Here is a 23,772-nt window from a genome sequence, read left to right as displayed (position 1 = left end):
CTGCAAACAGTAAGTGCTACAGTTTTGGTGCGAATGGCAACGATTAACATCTGCAATTCATGTTTAATTATTAACAGTTATGGGGTGACAGGTGTGTCGTTATCGGTTACACTTCTGGTGTCAATTGACATTTTCTTTTTCCAAGCCAAAGCAGATAAAGCAGAGGGAAAGTGGGCCGATGAGGGTCAGCAGCAGAGGCAGCACGCCTGGTGTGAAGCCCCTCTTGGTGGTAGTCACCGCAGAGCAGGAGCCACAGCCAGTGACTCACATGTGATGCAGTCAAAAGCCCAAAAAAGGAAACAGCAGCGCGCTCTGACACGTTTGACTCACACTACAGAATCCACCAGTCTCAGGGGTCATCGGCATTTAGCGCAGAGGACTAAGACAACCGTCATCACAGCGGCCGTCGCCGAGCCAGTAACCTTTGCTTTTATCTACCTCGTGGAGGTGGAGATGCAGAGCACGACTGAACATTAGTGACAGAAAGTATACACAGTTTGGCTCAACAAATGCATTACAGTCAATGTTATGGAAGGAGACTTTTAAAAATCACACAGTATACTTAATAGTAAAATTACTTTCTTGGCAAGAAGCGATGGAAAAAGCATTTAGACACACTGCTGGTATCAAAAAAAGGAAAACTGCATAGTACCAAGTCTATTAGGTCTAACCGGTCTTTTGGCCTCATCACTGTGCACTCTTTAGCCACTTGACATTTGCTAAAAGACCAATAAACAGCGAAACAAACAGCTTTAACAAGCCATCAGAGGCCTACTTGGTGGAGGATTCACAGCGTAAACCTTTGCTGGACATTTCTGTGTGTTTAGTCCAAGCTGTGGGTGTTAACTGGTTATCTAAAGTATGTACTGCAAACCTGCAGACATGATCTGTGAAAATAGCATCAAGAAATCGCAAGAAAACAACGCTTGAAGCTATAATGTCAAGTATTGTAAGAAAAAAAATGAAATAAACATTGCATGAAAAGTTTTAAAAGGTTTGTAATTATTTACATAGGATCGAGTTAAGGCATGGAACAATATAAACACTTATAAGACATTTGTTTCTAGGAGATTAATTCATTTATGGTCTTCTGCATTTGTTTCTGTTATGGCATAAAGACTGGGATTACGATCAAAAAGTGATACTCGGCAATCGCTCACCTTGCGTGTACGCTGCATCATCCGAGCCCATGCTGAGTCTGCGAGGCTCACTCGGCCTCTCCCTGTGCGGCGACAGCGGGTCTGACAGATGGAGAGGGTCTGGCTCCACAAAGTGGTGGTCTGAGGGTAGGCTGAGGAGGTTGTTGGGCTCAAACGTAGGGGACACAACGCCGGGGGACACAGCAGGGGGTTTATTGGGGGACACCGTGATTTTAAAAGTGTATTTGGTGTTAGGCTGAGTCACTACCACACGTGGGGAAGAAGCTGTGCCTCCCGCTCCTAAAGAGGCGCGGGACTTTGGTGGATGGTGGTGGATGTACGCAGGGCCCATGCTCACTTGGCCCCCCATGTTCCTGGCCCCCGAGGGCCCCTGCAAGGGAGGGTTGGCTGAGATGTAGACTGTGGGAGGGTTCCGACCCCCACTGTCGTCGCTGGAAGCGTTGGCAGAAATGTAAAACTTTGGTTGGGAGCGGGAGCCGGCTGAGGCCACGACAGCCTCTTCAGAAGGAGTGGTAGCAGCAGTAGGCGGGCTGGCAGAGATGTAAACAGTCGGCTGGCTGCGACTCAGACCAGGGCCTCCGATGGACAGAGGAGTGGTGGGGACAGTAGCCACCCCGGTTGAGGAGGAGGAAGAGGAAGGGCAGGAAGAAGAGGTGGATGAAGACCGGGGACCACTGCTTGTCCGCAGCACGGCAGTCGTGGTTGTAGAGTTGCTCCTCTGAGGAGATTCAAGTTTGATCTCTATCTGATTCTTCCGTGGGCCAGTGGAGATATTCTGGATGTTGTACTGGCTGATGGTAGACAGGGAGGTGGGCATGACAGAGGAGGAGGAAGAGGAAGAAGAGCATGAGGAGACACCGGAGGACGAGGCCTGGCTTCCAGTTGGAAGAATGGAGGGCGGCTGGGGATTTGTGGGGGAGCTGATAGGCATGTAGACGTGAGAGGTCTGGTGGCCCTGGGTCTGGTGTTGTGAGGTATGTGAGGAGGAGGCGTGCTGAGGGCCGGACCAGGAGCCGGACAGGGAGGAGGGGTGTGAGATCTGGTAGATCTGCTGCTGGGGCTGGGAGGTTGGGCTGTACTGCGCCCTGCCTCCCTGCTGCTGGTTCTGCCGGGTCGTACCAGACTGGCTAACATAGGGCCTGATGTAGATAGAGTTACCCTGTGGACTGCTGAGGCCCGACTGTGGGCCGCCGTGTATGTGCAAAGAAGTGGGTGTGTTGCGGCCCGTCTGGATATTTGGGGCTAGCGTCACGGTAATGGGGTTGAAGCGTGGTGTCTGCTGGACACCCATAGTCGTTCCTTTGACACCTAGAGGGTAGAGTCCAAGGTGCTGTGGAGGCTGCGGTTTGCGTGTGGGCTCCATCACACCAAATACATTGATGCTGGAGGGCACCTGTGCTGGGGCTGACTGAGGCTCCTGCTGAAAGAAGTCACTGCTGGGGGCCTGGGTTGTCTGGAGGGGCCCGTCACTCAGGCTGTGGGCCAGAGTCCGACTGCCGTTCATTCTCAGGCCGTCCCGAACCGGGGCCACATGCACATTCTGAGACTGCAGGCCCAGGTTCAACTGGGTCATGTGATTACGAAGCCTGATGAAGCTGGGGTCGTCAGAAAAGCTCAGGTTTCCTTCTTCACTGTACAGGTAGCCCGGACTGACCTGGGACAAGTATTCACAGCAGGCGTCTAAATTGTTGTTGTTCTGAAGGAGAGAAGGAGAGAGAGAGGAAATGCATTTATTTTATATCAGCGTTTCAGATGAAGAATCATGACAGTGTTTCCCGCAGGATTTTTTTCAGCAGCGGTGGTGTTGTCCCCTAACCCTCGAGGGGGGTCCGGGGGCATGCCCCCCCGGCCGAAATTTTTTTGTACCCTTTACATTGGAATGCATGAATCTGGTGCACTTTGAGAGGAGAATATGCACTTAAATCCTATTCAAACAGTCCTGTGTATTACTGTAGATGGGATTATTGGTGTTGTAACTTTGCCTTTTGTGTCTTCATTTACAGATTTTTATATTTTTGTATAGTAATATTTAACAAAAAATGCCACAACGCAAATATAATTTGCACAATTTATTTACAGATTTTTGCCTAATGCTTAAACACTAAACATGGTTGCTATGCCCAAAGCATAACTGTTTTTTACATAAGACACTTTGTTCAAAAATGAAATCTCCTGCAACAATGGGCAAAACACATCTTTTTAAATTATAAAGCTAACTAAAATTTGAAAAAAACACAGACTCACACACATGAAAAATAAAAAATAAAGCTAATTGAATACCAATCAGTGTGAGCCTTAGCACTACAAATAGACCTCAGGTGAGCTCAGCTCCTTTGTGAGACAGTGAGAGTCAGGGGAAGAGGACAAGAGAGCAACAGGAGGATGAGGACAAAGAAGACAACAGATGGAGAACTGTGAAGTTTTTGCTCATCCACAAAGGCTACATCCAGCCTGGGAGCATTTAATTCTCCTGGGCTTTTTAAAGAAGAGCTCCAGGGCTCTTCTGTAGGGGAATTTGGTGGTGGGGGGGCCATTGATGCTGACTCTCAAACATGTGCCGCGTGCTGCGCAATTGACGCAATTGACGCAATTGACGTTACGCGCTGTACATTTTCCAAAAGGAGCTACGTAAAAAAAAAAAAAAAAATTTTTTTTTTAAAGGATTTTTATTGCAGCGGCGGAGAAAATTCAGCAGCGGTGGCGCGCCGCTGCTGTGTGAACGTGGGGGAAACACTGCATGAAAGGTAAAGAGGCAAAGATGCTCAAATACATTTTTACTCAGATCTTTCATGATATATTTGTTGTCAGACTGTGTATTAATTTCAGTCCGTCGGGTAGTAATATTTAATGTTATTTAAAACAGCAACGCTTAGCAGTAGAGCCCAGTTGATATTGAACTATTTTGCGTGAACATAAAATTCTTAATTCAAGTTTAAACTTGCCCACCTGCAGAACACACTGAGAGACAACACCCTCTGGGACTTCAGGGAACTTCTGGCGCAGGTCATGCAAAACCTGAATGTCAATCTGGTGGCTTCCCTGGGCCATTCGTATGTTGCCAGGTCAGGACTGCTTGTTCTGTTCTGAACTGGGGTGTCAGTTGAGGCAGCAAACAGCCTTCATCTTGAACATCTTCTAAATTGAAACAAAGAAAAGGGAAAAGGAAAACATCTCATTAGAAACTGCTCTCGCTATGACTGCTGCAAAAAAAAACAAAAAAAAAACATGCAGAATCCAATCTCTCTCTAGTCCATACTCAAAAAGGAATCTGGACAGTCATATGAGCTGGAGAAGTCTGTGTTTTTGTTATTATTCAATGAAAAAAGTAACGTAAAAAAAATTGGCAGGGAAGGAGCCAATGTGGTCACCTGAAAGTCCACCCTACAAGACGATAGCCAGACATTTGAGATTGTCGTTTCATTGTGGCCGGGAGCTTTCTAAACAAAACTTCACAGATCTTCAGTGATAATCAATGGCAATCACTTCAGAAGCTCTCCCCCACATTAATAAAAGTGGAGCAGAGGAAATCACCTCTGACTCGCTATTGGGAAAACTGGCCTTTCCAACTAATCTTTACATCAACATTCACGTATTAAAGACGGGGGTGAACAGTAGTCTGGTCTGGAGGAAAATCTCAGCATAAAGATCCGTTTAGCTTCACCGTAAGGCAGCCCTGCAGAACAGTTCATTCCCAAGAATCTAGGATTATTTCTGACAATGCAGCACAAAGACGGAGCTGCAGGGCTATTAACTTTTTTTTGCCCTCGACTGTCTCGCACAGAAATCTCGGACATTCGTTTTAATTTATCCATTAACCCTTAAAGGTTTTTCCAACGGGCCTAAGGGCAAAATTTCCACATACAGTGGAAGCAAACAGTGAAGCTGTGTGTATTTTCCTTTGCATCTACAGCTCAAACAGCTACAAGAAAACATTTTCCCTTTCAACCTCTATGTTTGTGCTGTAATGGGACTGTTTCTAACTTGATTTATTTTTTATACCATAATGTCATATGTAAAGGGTTTCTTGAGTGAATGCCTGATTATCCTGCCAAAATAACTGCAATATTATCCTGATAATCATCAAAATATGCTTAAAGCTCTTAAAAGCGGCACTGGAATCATTAAAATCATTATTTTAACGTGTCACACATTCATCCACACATCCAAGGAAGCCCAGTGCTCACCTCTGGTGTGAAGGGTTCAACATTGGTTTTCCAACCTGGGTTTAATGTGGGACTAATGGGACCAGATGTCTGTTCAACTGCAAATCAACCAAAACCTTCCTCACTGTGAAGTGCTGCTGCCACCAGCTTCGTCAACATGCAAGCCTTCAGTGTGTTGATTGTTATTCAACACATTGCTGAATATTTAGTCTGCCCTTCTTGAAATTGATTTAGCAGAGGAAAAAAAATATTCTAAACACCTCTCAGTACAAAAAAATATAGTTCAATAGCACACAAAAAAAAAACCATCAGCCTGCAAAACAAAAGTAAAGTCTTTTTGAAATTAAATTATTATAAATTCATGAAGGTGGGATTATTGCACGGGTGTTGTATGAGATGTGTACCTTATAAACTGGCAAACTGAATGTATGTTTTCAAATGTTAGCTGGTGAGAAAAATGCGTGGCTGGTGGGTGTTCACTGATGGAAGTGCTTTACTGTTTCCATATCCACTCTCTACGCATAAGCTATACTCATACCTGGGAGCTGGCCAAGGAAACCACACTATTTTACTACGAGCCACTGTACAACTTCTCTAAAGCAGCCAAGGCTTTATTCAAGACATTTGCAGTTGTATCTCAATCGGCCACACACTTCTCTTCTAACCGCACTCTTTCGAAAACATCATCCTGAGAGGTTCAGATATGCCATTCAATACATTGTGACACATAGAGCACACGCCCTGTTCTGCTCTATGGTGATCGATGCAGTGCGATGCAGACAACGATCTTAATACATGAGAGGAAGGGAATTTTGAGGACTCATGTACTTGTACGCACAATTTCATGATGTGCCTCCAATCACATCATTCTTTGATTTCTGCCAGGAAGACAGCGAAGGTATCCGAGCAGCTGTGCTTCTGTGTCGTCTAAACTACGGAGGATGTGTAATGCCATAAGTCGGGGGTCAGCTGTAAAGGTGTGTTTACAAACGCGCAGTGACTTTTCACCTTGCATCACTCACACGAGTTTGAATGCAGGATCAGTTGTGTTTATTTGTGTCACTTCCACTATACATGCTAGACACCAACGTTTCATCCATCACAGCTGAAATAATAATATTGCTGTTTTGTACACGTTGTGAAGTCCCAGATACACCGGGAAACTAAACGCCGTCCTGTCCGAGTTAATAACATCACCCAGAGATGTTCCGTACATTTCACGTAACTGTACTCACTGTGAATAGCAAGACACACATCGGCTGGTTTACCACAGCGGTATGAACACAAAAGGAAACAATTTTGTTGCGATTTAATTGCAATGAATGGATAAAAATTATGCCAAAATAACTGCATAATGACAATTTGTAAAAAGTCTGATATCATGCTTTGTTAGGTCTGTCTGCAAGACGATAAGCAAACAACTTTTTTTTTCCCCGAATGGTGTTTGGATTGATAGGTGCTAGGCTATGCTAACATTCTAGCTGCTCCATCACCCCTTAAAATGGCACCATCTAGACATAAATACAGCAGCAACCTTGTTGCTTGTACCATAGACAGTCTCTGGTTTTTCCATGTAGTCTGTGTACTAATGTGAGGTTCTACCGTAGAGCTCTGGGAGATGACAGACGACTAGCATCTGTTTTTTTCTCCATTTCTGATTCAGTGATGACAGGAGGTGAATCTCAACGCCGATAGGCTTTCACGTCAGGTTTTTTAAAAATGTTTCAATAATTGAGGGAATAAGCCTCATTTGCGATGTGTTGTGACTACCCGACGCCTCCCAGGGCAAATTTGCATCTATTCGCAACTCTGTATGCAATCACACTAAGCATTCACACTCATTTTTCACTCATGTGTATATATTTCAAGTTGATTTTAAAAAATTGCATGCAACTTTAATGTGTTATATATATTTTTAAAAAAGCATGTTTACATTGGTATTATAAGCATGCTAAATGAACTACTAAATTAAAAATAACATCAGCTGTGAGTTTGTAAATGTAATTTCTTCTGATTATTAACAATGAACATACTGTAGGTGTGTTTTTTCCAGTACTGTAGATAAGCAAATATACCTTGTATGATAATTGTCAATTTCATAGGAAATCTCAAGTTTTACTATGGAATTAATTTCTCTGTGTCAAAAAAGAAGCACAAAACACAGCATGGAGAGCCTCTAAATGCAAACCAGAGAAGAATAGTTTGTCGTCTCAGATTACATGTTTTGATCAAATCTTACAGCCTCCATTAAAGCATGTCTCCCCCCTTCAAGTAGTTAACTTGACACACCACTTTGTGAGCCTAAAGCATCTACCTGTTTGAATTAAAGGGGGATATGAGACTGCACTGCACAGAGAGAGAGAGCAACAGTCCACCATTCAGGCTCTGTTCAGGCTGGGCAACTCAACCATTGTGGGAAAGGAAATTCACTACTTGGCGGCTGACCCAGATACAGGTCAACAGTGTGGTTAGATTGTTTCCTGGCTTCAAAAACAAAAAAAGTCCACACCTCTTCACTGTATGTAATTATAGGCCTGCAGCCGGGCCAATGTGTACGTGTGTGTGTGTGTGTGTGTGTGTGTGTGTGTGTGTGTGTGTGTGTGTGTGTGTGTGTGTGTGTGGGGGGGGGGGGGGGGGGGGGGTAGCTCCAACGAGGGGGGGCCGATTAGTCCTTGTAGTCCCTGGAGGAGGTGGTGGAACAGTGCCTGAGGCAGCGCTGCACTGCCAGCAGAGATAGAGACAAAGCTTCTATTGCTGAGGCTGTTATTAACCGTGCCAAAGCATTGACCCAAAGTCCCACTCTCATTTCTGGAAGTAGAAGGCCTGCCATGCTCCGTCAATAGGCTCATTCACTCTGCCAGAGCAAATGCACCTTAAAAATGTCCCAATCTATTAAAGCCTAAATACATTGTATAATTAATCAACAGGAGCCATTGGCAGAAATATCAGCCTGGCACCTGGCGCTGTGGCCACCGTGATAACCCACACAAAACTAGTTGGTGTAAACAAAGGGGCTACACATCAACGCAACAAAATGTCATGCCTTTCTCTCTGCAGCCTGCAAAGACTAGATGCTCTAATGCTGATTGTTTGCGAAAGAACCGATCTTGTTAAAGTAAATCTTCCACAAAATATTGCAGAAATGGTAGTTGAAATACGATAGTGTATACTACATTATATACAGTAAGGATCCCATCAATCAATCAGAAACATCCTCAGCAGCTTGAAGGAACAGCCCCACAGTATTTCTCGGGATGTTTAAAGGTGCGTTCACACCAAACGCAAAGCAAATTAATTTTTTGCACTATAATATTGCATACAAAGTCAATGTAGAAAAACCAAACAAATTTGCCCTTGGAGGTGTGGGGAGGCTCAAATGACGCGATGCAAATTAGGCTTATTCGTCAGCGTTGAGATTCTCCTGTCTTCACTGGATCAGCAATGGAGACAAACTATACTGTAGCAGTCTAAGGTCTCCCAGAGCTTTACAATCGAACCTAATATCATGTTATTTTGAGTGTTAATGGAGTGTTAGCATAGCTACATCTGGTCAATCCAAACTCCATTCAGAAAACAAGTATTTTCAAAGTTGTTTCCTTGCTTACCTAACAAGACATGACTTCAGACTTTTAACTTGTCACCATCATTATGTAGTTACTTCGACATCGTTTTTATCCATTTATTGCTATTTAATCAAAACAAAATTGTTGATTTTGGGTTAATTTCTCTGTAGTAAGAATTGTATCTTGCTATTCATAGTGGATACAGCTCAGTGAAACTCACAGAGCAGCTCTGGATGATGCTATTAATTCAGACAGGAAGGCATTTGTTTTCCTGGCATATCTGTGACTTCACAACATACTTCGTATTTGGTGTGAACACACCTTAACTGCTCTGTCACAAATTTAAACAAACATCAAGGGACTAATCGGCAGTGGGCACCGCTAGCCGTCGCCCCCAGTCTTCCAAAGAAGCAATAGACGTGTGTGTGTGTGTGTGTGTGTGTGTGTGTGGAGTGCACAATCAACAAAATGATTAACAGAGTGCCATATCAACTTCTTTTAACAACAATGCCAACATCTCCAAGTTAATTGGCAAATATGCAAAAACGGAGCTGAAAGTAAATCACTTGAAATATCTGCTGGTTATTTATGCTTGAGAATGCCAAGAATGCGATGGACTGTAAGAAACAATCCAAGCCGATTACATATTGATCGGTTAGGTGTGTTAGAGGAGTAAAGATTTAGCTGGGCTGTAACAAAGCCTGGTTTCTTGGTTGCAGTGTGGTTCGCGTCAGACTGCAGCCATAATGGAAACAACCAAAAGCAGTCTCCACTCGTGCAACACCTTCTTCCTTTTTCAGCAAACTACTCATATCCACTCATCGTTCTTAAAGAAACTTGAATTTGAACGTTTCATTCTGATTCAATGACTCTGAAGAACCACAGGCCATACCTTGCCTCCCACGGAGCACAGGAACGCACAGGCTTGCATGGAAACTTCACAGGAGACTAGTCTTAACAGAAGAGCTTTTCAAGTCATCACAAAAGCTGTGACCCACTGAATCAAAGTGATTTCCCACCATATTAATGTCATGAGTCCAACTAAACTTCAAGATGAACTGCAATTGTGTCATCAGTGGAAACTTGAAACGTTTGTGCATCTTCAACAAGACTGTCTTAAAACATTCTGAAACTTCATCCTGAAAAAGGTCGGACCAAGCCAAGAGCATTAATCTTGATTCTTATTACCAGTTTATGTGCTCAGAATGAAAAATTCCCCACATCACGGAGACAAATGCATTTTAGACAATAATATTTTCCTCAAACAATTTAAATTCACCATAATAATGACAACACCAGCAGACAACACGTTTACTGTTCAGTATGTTGGGCTTGCACACGAGCCCCATGCATGAAGCACTTCTTTTGTTCTAGGCAATGTCTCTAGAACAGAAACAAACCACACTTTATGTGCAGAACCCAAATTGCACTCAACTGTGCCATGAAGCCTGGGCCTCACAGTGCACACAGAGCTGGGATCAGCTCTGCTAGCACAGCCTGTTCGGCTTTTAGTTTGCCCAATTTTTGAAAACAGGGCTTTCAGAGTGTTTGTGTGCAAGTGTGTGTGTGCGTGGTGGTGGGGGGAGTATGTGTTCAGGAAATCAAAAATTCTTCAGCACCGCAGCCTGCAGCTGGTGGTTTATTGGAAGCAGGCAAGGGCACCAGCTCCCCAGGTCGACCAACCCCTCCCAAGGCACTGTGGGAAACAGGGAGGTCTAAGAAACATGAAGGAGCGCCTCTCTCTTGAGCTCTCTGTTCAGTCAATGGACTGCCAGTCCAACTTTTTTGGTTTTCCGCCATAAACGCTGTGAATGTATCAGTTGTGCCTGTCGTGGCCGTATAAGGCAAGAAGAAGAGGAAAGGGGGTATTTAGAAGTGGTAAGTAGGTGAAGCCGCTTGCTGCGGCTTGCTTTTCTGTCTGTGTCAGAACGTGTGCATGGACTCAGACACCAGTCGACTCCGACCTCCCTCCTACTTTTTCTTCCTGCCCTCCTCCTCCTCCTCCTCCTCCTCCCCCCAACTCTTCCAACACAAGATTTCTGTGGGCAACAAAATGCTGAGCTCATCCAGCAGCTTCTTAAACAGTACAAATGTGTGTCTTCCATCACAGAGCCTGACAGCTGCTTTCACCTGCAGTCACCTCCAACACAAGCAAATTGTTCGCAGGCCTGTCATCAATTAATACAGCCTGATCAAAAAAGGTAAATCCGAGGCAGTTGTGGCCCCTCAAGGGACTTTTACAAATATTTTGATAATTATCGGGATAGTATAGTATTACTATTCCTGACTTCTCTCATCTGTGTTTTTATTTTATTATTGTAAAACATTGGATAATTCAACTTCTTCAGGCTTCTACTGTTCAAATGAAACCGTCTGAGGAGGGATCGTCACTCTTTGGTTGAACTGCTCACAACTCAGACTAAAGTGTCATCATGACTCATGTGTAGACATTGCTTCACTTTAAAAGGTGTGCAAGCCAAAACAGTTGCAAACTACAGGTCTATGTTATTTTTGAAATTCTTTGAAACCCAGATTAAGCTTTTTCTTGCCGCATATCTACAATTGTTTTTGGTTTTGAAGTTTGGCTACAGAAGTTTGGCTATATATATATATATATATATATATGTATGAAGAATAAATAAAGACAAAAAAACAAAGGCAAATTTGTGTCAAACAAAACCATCATACAACAATCCGAACTGAAAGGCCTTTAAGACCCGAACCAGCTCCAAATACGCCCAAAGCACCATGACTGTGTCAAAATGAATGCCAGCTAACTACTCGAAGGTAGTACTCGAAGAAGAAGAAAAAAAGCTACCCCAAATCAGATCCAAATGGTATCTTCCACCTTTGCACAACAGTTGTTGCTGAAGGCCCTCCTCCCTGCTTTTCTTTCCTTAGGCATTATATGTCAGGACCACAGCCTGAGCTTAAAATAGAAACCCCAGCAACATGAAAAGCCTTATCCTAAACCACTACTCTTTTCCTATGGTTTCTTCCAAGACAATCAGAATGTTAAACATAACAGAGAGGGTGTGACAATCTACAAAGCAAAAATGAATAAGTGAACAGAAAGACCAAGTCTGAACAAAGACTGTCTCAGTGGTGCACTGTGCTGTGTGTTTCCTCACATTATAGAAACATGCCAGCTGACAAGCACCAACACAGACTCTTGTTGAGCAGGTACAGTAAAAGTTATAAGCTAAACTTTCCAATCAACTTACAGGAAAGACGGGTTACATGACATAGGGTACTTTTCCAGCCATAAAACATTCAGCAACACAACGGTATCCAAACCACGTGACCGTACCTTCACACCTTATTGGGATAGCTTGCTTGGAAGGAGGCAACAACTTTACAAACTGTTGGCATTGATTGCAAGTAGTGCATTATTCTTCCAAATACTGCCACAGGGCCAGGGGAGGGTGGAGATTTTACCCCACCAATCACAGCAGGGATGATTGGAAGGGGTGGGGAGCAATGCAAACATTAAAAAATGAGCATTCAAGGCAGTTTGATGCATGTCTGAGCACTTTGTTTTGCATGATAGTATGAAGTCAGCACAGTGCAGCAGCAGGGCTCAGGCTTGACCAAACACTGGAGAGCTATTGACTTTCTGCTCCATATAATGTCATTTATTATTCCCCGATGCTGCACATCTTGGATGATCCTGTTATATTTGGACAGTGGCTGAGATACCCCCCCCCCCCAAAAAAAAGCAACATGCTCCAACAACAAGGTGTGTGCAGCAGCCAATAATGGAAAATGCTGAATGCAGGATGCAGATGAGACATATTTTTGTTGCCGAGTACCAGGAAGGGGTGACCAGACAGATAAAGGCATTTTCCTGTCTTCTGAGAAGGCTGACAGATTCAGTGATGCAGCTCCAAGTCACAAAAAAAGCCCCTGCTCTTCCTATTCCTTTAACACAAGCAAAGCCAGGCTTTCACCAAATCTGACAACTCAGTAAAACAAATGCAATTCATAAAAAGTGTCACAATTAGTAACATTTCATTTTTAATGCAAGCCATGGTTTGTTCTTTTGTGCTTTTACAAACAGGTTTGTTTATTTGTGAAGTGAAAAGAAGTATTGTAGGGTTATTAAAAGGCTGCAACTAACCATTATTTGTATTGTTACAATACAATACTCTGACAATTAATATCTTCATTTGGCTACATTTACATGGCAACGGTCTTGCTGAAAAATGGGAAAGTCTTTTCTTTGCGCTTTAAAAAAAGTTCTGCGTTTAGACTTCATTGTTTTGGAAATCTTTTTATGGATTTCTAATCAACTCATTAATCAACTCATCATTTGAACTATAATCCGTTATACGCACTAGTCAGACCACCAGATTGTAGTGTAGTGTAGAATCCAAGATCGATTACCAAACTCAGAACTTTAAAACCGAGATTAATGAATGAGCAGTTAATGATTTAAATTTAATTAAAAAAATAAACACTTCTGTGAAAGCAAATGGGTTTGTATACAGTTTTAGAACCCCCCCCCCCCTACCCTCAAGTCTGTAAGTGAGAAAATTGACCAGACATAACCCAACTGTTGGTAAATTTAGGTTATGGCAGATCCGTTTGTTGACTTTGCCAGAGGTTTTGGCAGGCAGCCGTCAATCACTGGAAGGACCAACGCTGCCCTTATGTGTGTGTGTCCAAAGCTCCCATTTACCAGCTGTCAAGTGGTAATTATAAAGCCACTGTGTTTTGGCCTCTGAGTCACAAACACAGAGGATGTCGAGAGACTACACCAGCTCTTGAATGGAAGCAGGGCCTTACTGCCAACGATCATCCTGTTGATTTAAGTTTACAGGTCAGTAAAACATGATTCAGAAATTTCTGCATCAAAATGACACTTGTGCGTAGGACGGCTTAGCCGGCTTATGCCAATAGATCAATGTCAAGATAATACTCGGCTCATTTTTCCCATTACTGTACAAAATGATTATTAGTAGGGGTGTAATGATACACGTTTTCATGCTGGAAAGTTTTGGTACCAGCTCGTTGTTTTGGTACGAGGCATCCGTTCGGTTCGCCCTGTGATGCAAACAGCTTTGATTTTACTACTTGCACATGCGGAGCAGAAAGTCTGGAGTTCTACCTGTAACATTTTGGCAGCTCACCAGTTGTTGTCAGGTGTAGCATGCTAGTTGGTTTAGCCCGGGGGTAATTAAGCTCAATGGGCCACAAAACTGTGTGCCAACACTGTTAAACTGAAGTCAGGTTCATCTGAGGATTCAATAGGAGGTCGGCTCCACGAATGTGAGGTTCTATGGTAGAGCTCTGGGTGACCTCAAACCGCAAACATGTTTTGCCTCCATTTCTGATTCAACAAGAGGAAAATCTTAAAGCTGATAAGCATTCGCATGAATTTCTTGCTCAAGTAGAAATAAGCTAATTACATGAATTATGCGTGTGGCGCACCGCACAATGCCGGCCTGTGCCATATTTTAGCATATTCTGCATATTAGATAGACGCATATTGCGTACAAACACACCTTAACAGCCAAAGTGCTGAATAATTAGATGCAGCAGGCAGTCAGGCCAGCGGTAAAGGTACTCCACTGTTCACACTGATCACACAGAGGAGCTCAGCGTTCACTGATCACAGCAACACTGCACTGTGTGGAGGGGCTCCTGAGTCTATCCACAACGACTCATACAGTGACTCATTGACATGTGGCAGACTGAACCTGCTGGCTGCTACTAAAAACAACTAAATACCAGCTGAGTTGTAAAGTGGAAGAGTGTTGTACAAGCAGCCTGTGAACTGCATTTATCAGGTAAAAAAAAACACTCCAGCCTGTTTAAATTTACCAAACGGAGCGAGTGGTCACTGCTCTGCTCAGGAAAATACAACTGCTCATTTATGTCACAGACGGACACCAAATGAATTGAAGGAAACCCAAGTTATGTGGAAACTGATCTGATACCAGTGAGGGCTGGATGAACATGGACTGCAGCGAGGTAGTGGGCTAAAAAAAGGTTCAGAAACAGTTGGGTTCTGATAGATTTTCCGCCGGGAGTTCCTAAGGCTGGTCAGCTTTGCCGGCCAGCTGCGTGGCACCAAATTCCTCCACTCCATGATTCACAATCATAAATTATTTGTCAGTTTCTGCAGCAGGATGTCATACTAAAGGCTTCCGAAGTTTGGGAATTCTTTGAGTTATCTTTAGCTTAGCAATAAACCCATACAAATCAGGATCTGACAGAAGTCATCAGTTTAAGATTTAGTAGTAAGTGTTTAGATATGTACATCAGCATCCAATTATGCACCAATAAAACTGGAGGAATTGTGTGGTTATCTTGGCAAGTGTGCTTTGCTGTGGTTATAGTTAATTTCTCATATCAAGTAGTCAGATGCAAGGCATGTATTTGTCACATTCAGAGGGAAATTGTGCAACACGCGTACCATGTTCAGTAGTCTGGAGGTTGACTAATACCTGGTTTATAGTCCTTGAGATAACAAAGATGCATACAAAAAGCAGCAATGAATACCAGACATAACTTCCATGTCAATCCCATTCCACAGCCCCACCTTCACAAGGAAGTCACACTCTCTCAGTGGGGCAACAATGCAGACATGCAAACAGAACATGCCATCTCTCTCAAAGATCACACCCAATATTTCCTGCAAAACAAAACAGATTTGAAGTTTGAATTGTCTCTAAAATCTAAAATCTGTATTCATCTGCAACGTATACTTAATGTTCCTGCTGTACATTTGTACATTTAAGACCGGGTCCCAGAATAGATTACTGCAAACTACAGTTGCAACTAATGTTCATTCTATAGATAGATTATTTGTTTCATTAATTGTAAAATATTTTCGTCAAGTGTCAAAAAGAACAATAACATAAATGAATATTTAGATTATTATTTGAATATGTTCAAGTCATTTTTAAAGTCAAAATTCCAGAAATATGATATAGCCAGGTTTCCCAGTGTGAAGCGCGTTCACACCAAACGCACAGCATGAATCAACCATCTAGTTCAACACTAACATCACCTTTGCTGTGGTTTAGAAGGTACAATCGTCAATTACATTACATGCCCTAAATCTGAAACGGTGTACTTCCCCAACTGTTACAGCTTCCTTAAGCACCTCCACTGCAGCAACTGAGGAAGTTTAACGCATTTCTCATCCGATTTCACCTCACAGACTAAGCTGCCCTGGGATTCAAACTGGTGACCTTCCGGCTCACTGTAGCCCGAGCTTTGGGTGGCAGTGCCATCTCTCAACACTCACTGCGAGGCAATTGAACACAATGAGACTGCTTGCACTCAGGCGCTTAGCGATGACATGCCAAGTATGCACCAGCCAAATCTTCACCCTTTATTGCCTGGCGAATGCACTTATTGTATGTCATCATGCTCTTTGAAGCACACAGACAGTGGGACATTAACAGCACTTCGGTCTTTGGTCGGCTTATTCATTCTGTTCACTCCACTTTTCGTGGTGCGATCGAGTCTTTTCACACAGGAAAAAAATGCCTCCATGAAGCATTCTAACCTCTCATCCGTCCTTATTCCAGATGCTGCATGAGATTTTGGTTAAAGGTTAAAACAGGGCCATTAATAGTTAATCTGATAAAAAAAAAACAGATTTCAAAAGTGACCCCTGATATGGTTCAGTCAAAGTAAGGCCTTTTAACTGCACAATTCCACACTTTCAAAATGCTAAGAGTTCTTATAGTTGGTGGAGAAGTAGTTATCGATGGATCCCTGCTTCAGTGTATTGCTGGACGTCCGTGTGCTTGGCTGAGGAGAAAACCCACCGCCGGAAATGCTTCCCGCAGCTGTTAGGAGTATCATTCTCCACCTTGAGGCCAACCAAAAGACAAATAGCAGCCAGGTCACGTGATTCATCTGCTGCTGAGATGCCATTTGCTCTCATTGCAGCCTTCTCAAAACATTCATAGTCATACTTGTCTCCCTCAGTTAGCAGACTTCTTTTTTTAATTGACCTGTAATACAGCCCTGTTTGATATCATCACAACAATCGTTGGTGATCAATATAAATATAACCCTTATTAAATTCACCACGATCAACTTATTGTGAGATAAAATCCTATATCGTCCCATCTCTAGATGTAATCACATCATAGATCAAATCATTCACATTCCTGCACTGAAGACAGTGAGAGGTAAAATGCAGCAAATGCATCTTACACCCCATGTTACACATGTGTTGAAGCCTTTTTCACGCTTTCTGAAAGAAATACCTGAAAACTATCTAAATAATAAAAAGTATGTCATGCAGACAGGCTAAACCAATTAATCAGTCAACCTCTTTTGTCCTCACTTTATTTTCCTTTGTCTTGAACAAAGATTTGTATATGACTGACTTGTGGTCCATTCTCAATCAATCATCCGTGCTCTATGCTGCAAAATTAGTGTGTGCATGAATTGCTGTCTTATCCCACGAAGCCACAGTTGGCCCATGTGTGGAGGTGCAGTGTGCGTCTGTGATCAGCTGTGCTGCCTGCAGAGAACCGGCGTTACGACAAAGAGCTGGTTCTGCGTAGACTGGCACCATCAGGTGTGCCTTGGAGGGTGCCAGCGGCAGACTTGCCTGACACTCTGCAGCCAAACCGCACGCACACGCGCACACACGCACACACACACGCACACGCACACGCACACACACACACACACACACACACACACACACACACACACACACACACACACACACACACACACACACACACACACACACACACAAAAATCCAAGGCAGCAAATTCCCATAAGGAATACCACAGCAGACCGGTTCTTGTTATGACATCTCTAACCAGGAACCGAGGCAGGCCAGCGGGTTTGTGAGGCCAAAGGGCGTCATGGAAGTGAGTGGGGAATGGGCGCAGGGTGGACTTGGCTAAGTCAGGGACATCCCCGAACTACACTCTCCACTTCCCTTTTTAAACAATTAAGACAAAGTCCTCTTTAGTGGATTCGCACTAACCAGGTTAGTTCTAGAAACTTGTCTCTGCACTCAAAATAAAAATCCTCGCACACTGCGGATGTGAGGATGAAGGCTCCACAAGCTTTACTTGTGTGTATGCTTTGCAGTGCTGTTGTGCAATCTCCAGTGAAGGGAGGAGGGGGGGAGCACTCCCTTCAAAAGTGTTATGGGAAGTAAGGTTTGTTTTCTTCCCCCGGAGCTCAGGTGGTTGTATCGGAGATGCGATTGGTTGCAAAACATCAGCGAACATGGGGTCTTATTAAAACAGACCACTATTGCTACAAGAATTTCATAGAGACCCACACAGGCAGTTGCCATTGGCAAAGCTACACTGAACCACAACAAACAAAGGCTTTTCAGCTGGGGTGGACTGCGTTGTCCACCACGCCCTGACAATATGTTTTCAGAGTGAGACAGCAAGGGAGCAAGGGAGTATGAGAGCCTGGAGGCCCACGCCGTTACTGATAGGACATGAGATCAAAGCCCTCTCCAGAAAACCTGAGCAAGATGAAAGACCATCAGCAGACTGTGGGAGAAATGATGAAGGACAGAGCGGTCCCCGTATGGCATTTACAAAACAGGAGAGAATAAGAAAAGCTTTCTGTGTTGCATCCACAGGGATAAGTCAGAGGGAGTCTGAGGGGACGTGGGGCCAGAACCTGCCCAACAGGATAAGCAGAGGAGCGATAAGACGGGAGCCCACAATATCCTTGGTACAGAAAACAAGGAGCCGTGAGGTGAACTCGCTGCTTTTTCACATGACATCAATACAGTGGATGCATTGCAAAACTATTTTAGTAAATCGAGCTAGACATCTTTTTCAAGTCATTCGTGTGGATATTTTTACGATTATCCTGATAACAGAAATTCACCACCATCAACTTATGAGTGTTTTTTTTTTTATCCCGAGAAGATGTCTAGCTTGAGGTCATTTAAGGGAGAGTAAAAAAATAGAGCTTGATTTTAAAAAAAAATAAAAAGGGATACAAAGCATCCGCGCGAAAGCTTTAACTTCAGCAGATGGGAGTTTTACACGGACAAGGTACACAAAAACCAGGACCAAACCTCCTTTCAACCTCCCCCAAAACAGCATGCAGGTCCAGGATGTCATGCAAGGTCTGGAAAGGCTCCATTAGACATCAGTGTGGAGTCAAGTATTTATTTCAGAGCAGAGAAAAAGACAGAAACAGACTGTAATAAAGACCACACCAACCAGTACATGAGGTAATGAGGTTGTAGATATCTTAAGTAATTTCATCAGGTTGTCAATTCTTCACAATGCACATCCTGTCACGCCTGTGTGGTAGAGAAGAAATGGGTTGACCAGTAGCATCTATGAGTGTGTGTCTGCATTTCTCCATGTCTCAGGGATCCTGTCTAGCATCAACTGTGATGAACAATGTTCTTTTGTAGTATTAAACACAATGCCAATGATTAAAAAGTGGCCACTGCTCAAAGTTAAGATTATAACAACTTTCAAAGAAACTTTGCAAACTATGGATGGAGCTGAATTTACTCCCTGTACACCTCTTTTTTTAAATTATTAATATTATTATTATGACACTCTGGCTCTGCACACCCAAAAAAGTACAACAAAGCTGTGGAGGTCAAATGTGATGTGGAGGTGTTTCTCAGAGCAATGCATTATGGGAGGAAGTGTTTATGTCACACATGCACATATCCTGCTGCAGATGGAATGGTGTGTGTACGACTGAGGAGCACGGAGGTCAAAGATAACCACTGAACCATCTTCCTGCGCGCTGCCTCCGGCGTTACGTTCAGGCCAGTAGTTTGTAGATGTAAGAGAAAGCCATCAAGCAACCAAAGACAGACACTTGTAATTAAAGTTAACATTTGATTTCTTGTTTGTCCAACAGTGCTGGAAAAAGCTGCTTTGCCAATTTGAAACCAGAGATATTTTCTGCTCGAAATGTCAAGCCTGTAAAGTGCCAGCAACATGAAAGTTATAGTGTCTTCAGCATCCGTTACGGTTTTTAAATGTGTGATGATCCTGCATCATCCTCCACTCAGGGGCATTAACAAAAAAATATCCAATCATAAGAAGTTGAGTGAAGAGCTAGCCGCAGCGGTTTGTAGTTAACAGAGCAATGAAGAGGGAGACAGGATGGGTTGTGTGTTTGGATATCAGTGGAATCTTGAAAAACTTTTCCTTATTATATTTTGAAGATATTGAATAATGACCACTCATCACAAGTCAAAATGCTAATTGTAATCCAAAAAAAATAATGCTTTTTCCCCCTTGCTCAAAGTTACGTTACTTAAGTATATACATTTTTTAACTACTTACTTTTTGTCAAACTGATCCCTGAAACCTGTTGGTTCTGGCACCTTAAGTGAAAGTGAACCACACCAAGATCATAAGTCCAACAACAGGAAGTAAACAAGTCTTCTGCAGGCCCAAGTGATTGCATGTTAATGTGATAGTGTTGCAACAGCACATTTTCTTGTCACTCAGAATAATGGGCAATGTGATTCAACTTGTCTGCCGCTACTATTGACCAATAAATCATAAAAAAACTAAACAAGACTGGAAAGGAACGCTTCGAGCACAACACTGATCCCACGAACAATGCCCGAGTGTCTCAAGAGCCACAATGCTGTCTCTCCAAACATGCCTGTTTAACACACCAGCGGTTCTGGTTCCAATTAGTTTAAATGCTACATCCAAAGGAAGCCGACGAAGGAGCTCTGCTATATTCCCTTAATTGATGGTTGGGCTACTATCCTATTTCATAGCCGAGTTTCTGCAAAGGAAACTTGAAAATCACTTCATTAGCATGAAAAGAAGCTGCTCTTTAATTATTCCACCGTGTCGAGGCTTTATTATCGCCAGTTACACAAGATTTCTATTTTGAGTTAATTTATTTCACTGAACAGTTCACCAAGTCTGTGCACTCTGGTGTTGTTAGGGTTAATTTGGCTCATTGCCAGACTTAAGATAATGAATAATGACTATCAATTTCAGTCATGTTGATCTATTTTTCTTGTATTCCCACTAAACAAGCTCACATCAAGTATTAATGAGTACTATAATTAGCAAATGTAGAGAGTAGTATTTAAATGACACAAGTAGGGTTGCACGGTATACCGGTACTAATTTGGTACCGGGGTACTGAGGCATTTAAAACGGTACCATATTGCATTTGGACGGGACCGGTACTTGCAGCGCCGCCGGCAGCGCCCGCAACAGCGCGGCGAACTCGCCACGTGACGTCACCGCGTTGTAACTACAGCTGAGAGGACGAGGAGCGAGCCGCAGCTTGGAGAGATAAAAGGCAAGCCGGAGGAAACCGCTAGCAAGTTAGCGAGCAGCGTGGACTGGAGCAACAAACGGAGCAGGAGGAAAGCTTGGAGAGAGCGAGAGAGAGAGGGAGAGAGCGCGCGCGAGAGAGTGGAGAGAGCGCGCGCGAGAGAGTGGAGAGAGCGCGCGCGAGAGAGCGAAGCACGGAGAGGAGAATGGCTGCTGCCACCGTCACCACGCCGCAACTTGCGGACAAACCAGCGCCGCGAAGTGCGATATGGCAGTACTTTAGCTTAAAACAAATGCGCAAAGCGAGGCAGTTAACGCCGACGCACCACTGTGTAAACGGTGTTTAAAACATGCATGGCTAACGGCGGAAACACCTCCGACTTAGCCAAACACTTAAAGGACCAGCACCCAGACCTGCACACTGAGCTCAGGGAACGACAGGTCATTTACTCAGGAAAAAAAGCCACATTCAGTGCTAAAAGCAAGCGCCACCGCCCTTCACTCTTAACAAAAGTAGCTCTGGAAGAAAAAAAATAGAGCTGGTTTATTTATATTATTATATTTTACATTATATTATTGTGTTTATATTTTAACATTTTTAAAATTGTGTGCATTAGAAAAGCTTGTCTTTGTGGTATTTTATTTTATTTGCTGATTAATATGTTATTGTTGTAATTTTTTCTATTAAAATAAAGTCAGTAATGACATTTTTTGCGTTCACTTTTTATTTGAAAAAGTATCGAAAAGTACCGAAAAGTACCGAAACACATGTTGGTACCGGTACCGGTACCAAAATGTTGGTATCGTGACAACACTAGACACAAGTGAATCATCGCTGCATTATTCTACTATCTATGCACAAGATGCATTCAACTTAAGTGATGACATGAACAACCTCAACAGGTGAACGTGTAAATGTACAGGTTCTCTCATTTTTGTAGCAAAAACATTTTATAGTGAATATCTGTAATAAAATATGGAGCCCCAGTAGCCTTGATGCTCAAAGGATGGGACCAGAAGGCTGTCAGGTGTGATCTAACACCCAGGTAACCAGGACATTTAAAGCTTTGTTTACTTGTGCAAGTCTACGAGCTTCAGGCACGCACAAAGGCTCAACGCCAGAGTGTACAAACAAAATATATTGTTAAGAGTCATTGAGTGTTATCGGCAAAAACAGCATGAACCAACCTTCTAAATGCAGAGAAGGATTTGTAATCAACTGCAAACTCAAATCACATATTCATGGATTTACTTTAACACCTTTACAGAAGCCCTGTCATCATAATGAAATGCAGGTTGAAAGGTTAAATATCTTGTAAACACTGATTTTGCTGGCAAAAATATCTACTCAAGTGTAGATTATTAGAGCTCCCATTTCTACAGCATTAAAAAGAACAAATTGGTCATCTTTGTGAAATACTCACGCAAGTTAATAGTGCTTTAAGCAGTAAACTATTTGTCACTAGTAGGGTTGCACGGTATACCGGTACTAATTTGGTACCGGGGTACTGAGGCATTTAAAACGGTACCATATTGCATTTGGACGGGACCGGTACTTGCAGCGCCGCCGGCAGCGCCCGCAACAGCGCGGCGAACTCGCCACGTGACGTCACCGCGTTGTAACTACAGCTGAGAGGACGAGGAGCGAGCCGCAGCTTGGGGAGATAAAAGGCAAGCCGGAGGAAACCGCTAGCAAGTTAGGGAGCAGCGTGGACTGGAGAAACAAACTGAACAGGAGGAAAGCTTAGAGAGCGCGAGAGAGCGCGAGAGAGCGCGAGAGAGCGCGAGAGAGCGAAGCACGGAGAGGAGAATGGCTGGCTGCTGCAACCGTCACCACGCCGCAACTTGCGGACAAACCAGCGCCGCGAAGTGCGATATGGCCGTACTTTAGCTTAAAACAAATGCGCAAAGCGAGGCAGTTAACGCTGATGCACCACTGTGTAAACGGTGTTTAAAACGTGCATGGCTAACGGTGGAAACACCTCCGACTTAGCCAAACACTTAAAGGACAAGCACCCAGACCTGCACACTGAGCTCAGGGAACGACAGGTCATTTACTCAGGAAGAAAAACCCACATTCAGTGCTAAAAGCAAGCGCCACCGCCCTTCACTCTTAACAAAAGTAGCTCTGGAAGAAAAAAAAAAAGAGCTGGTTTATTTATATTATTATATTTTATATTATATTATTGTATTTATATTTTAACATTTTTTAAATTGTGTGCATTAGAAAAGCTTGTCTTTGTGGTATTTTATTTTATTTGCTGATTAATATGTTCTTGTTCTAAGATTTTCTATTAAAATAAAGTCAGTAATGACATTTTTTGCGTTCACTTTTTATTTGAAAAAGTATCGAAAGTACCGAAAAGTACCGAAACACATGTTGGTACCGGTACCAAAATGTTGGTATCGTGACAACACTAGTCACTAGGCAGGATATATTATCCAGAGGTGCACAACCAGGTGCCACACAACAACCTGCGAAGCCTTTGCACTAGATGTGTAAGTCCCGATGACATCCACAACTCGCACCGGCTTCCTTATGGCAAGCATTGCCCGCGCATATCCCTCTAACTGCTGCACCCATACAGGTCTCTTCATACAGGAGAAGACTGAGGTTTTTGCAGGACCACTCCCAAGTGA

General features: G+C 43.3%; 1 protein-coding gene across 2 annotated transcripts in view; it reads right to left on the bottom strand.

Annotated features, from left to right (window-relative positions):
- tab2 (TGF-beta activated kinase 1 (MAP3K7) binding protein 2) overlaps window positions 1–23,772 on the bottom strand; it is a 40,465-nt gene that overhangs the window by 8,113 nt on the left and 8,580 nt on the right. For both annotated transcript variants that reach the window (XM_084031299.1, XM_084031300.1), the window contains exons 2-3: window positions 4,107–4,295; window positions 1,161–2,856 (exon numbers count right to left, since the gene is read on the bottom strand). In XM_084031299.1, coding sequence (XP_083887425.1) covers window positions 1,161–2,856; window positions 4,107–4,208 — 1,798 coding nt within the window. In that variant the 5' untranslated portion in view covers window positions 4,209–4,295. The remainder of the gene's footprint in view (window positions 1–1,160; window positions 2,857–4,106; window positions 4,296–23,772) is intronic.

Source organism: Eutrigla gurnardus, assembly GCF_963514095.1.
Source record: "Eutrigla gurnardus genome assembly, chromosome: 16".
NCBI lineage: Eukaryota > Metazoa > Chordata > Actinopteri > Perciformes > Triglidae > Eutrigla > Eutrigla gurnardus.
Note: the sequence above shows the minus strand (reverse complement) of the source record. Positions and strands in the feature narration are given on the sequence as shown.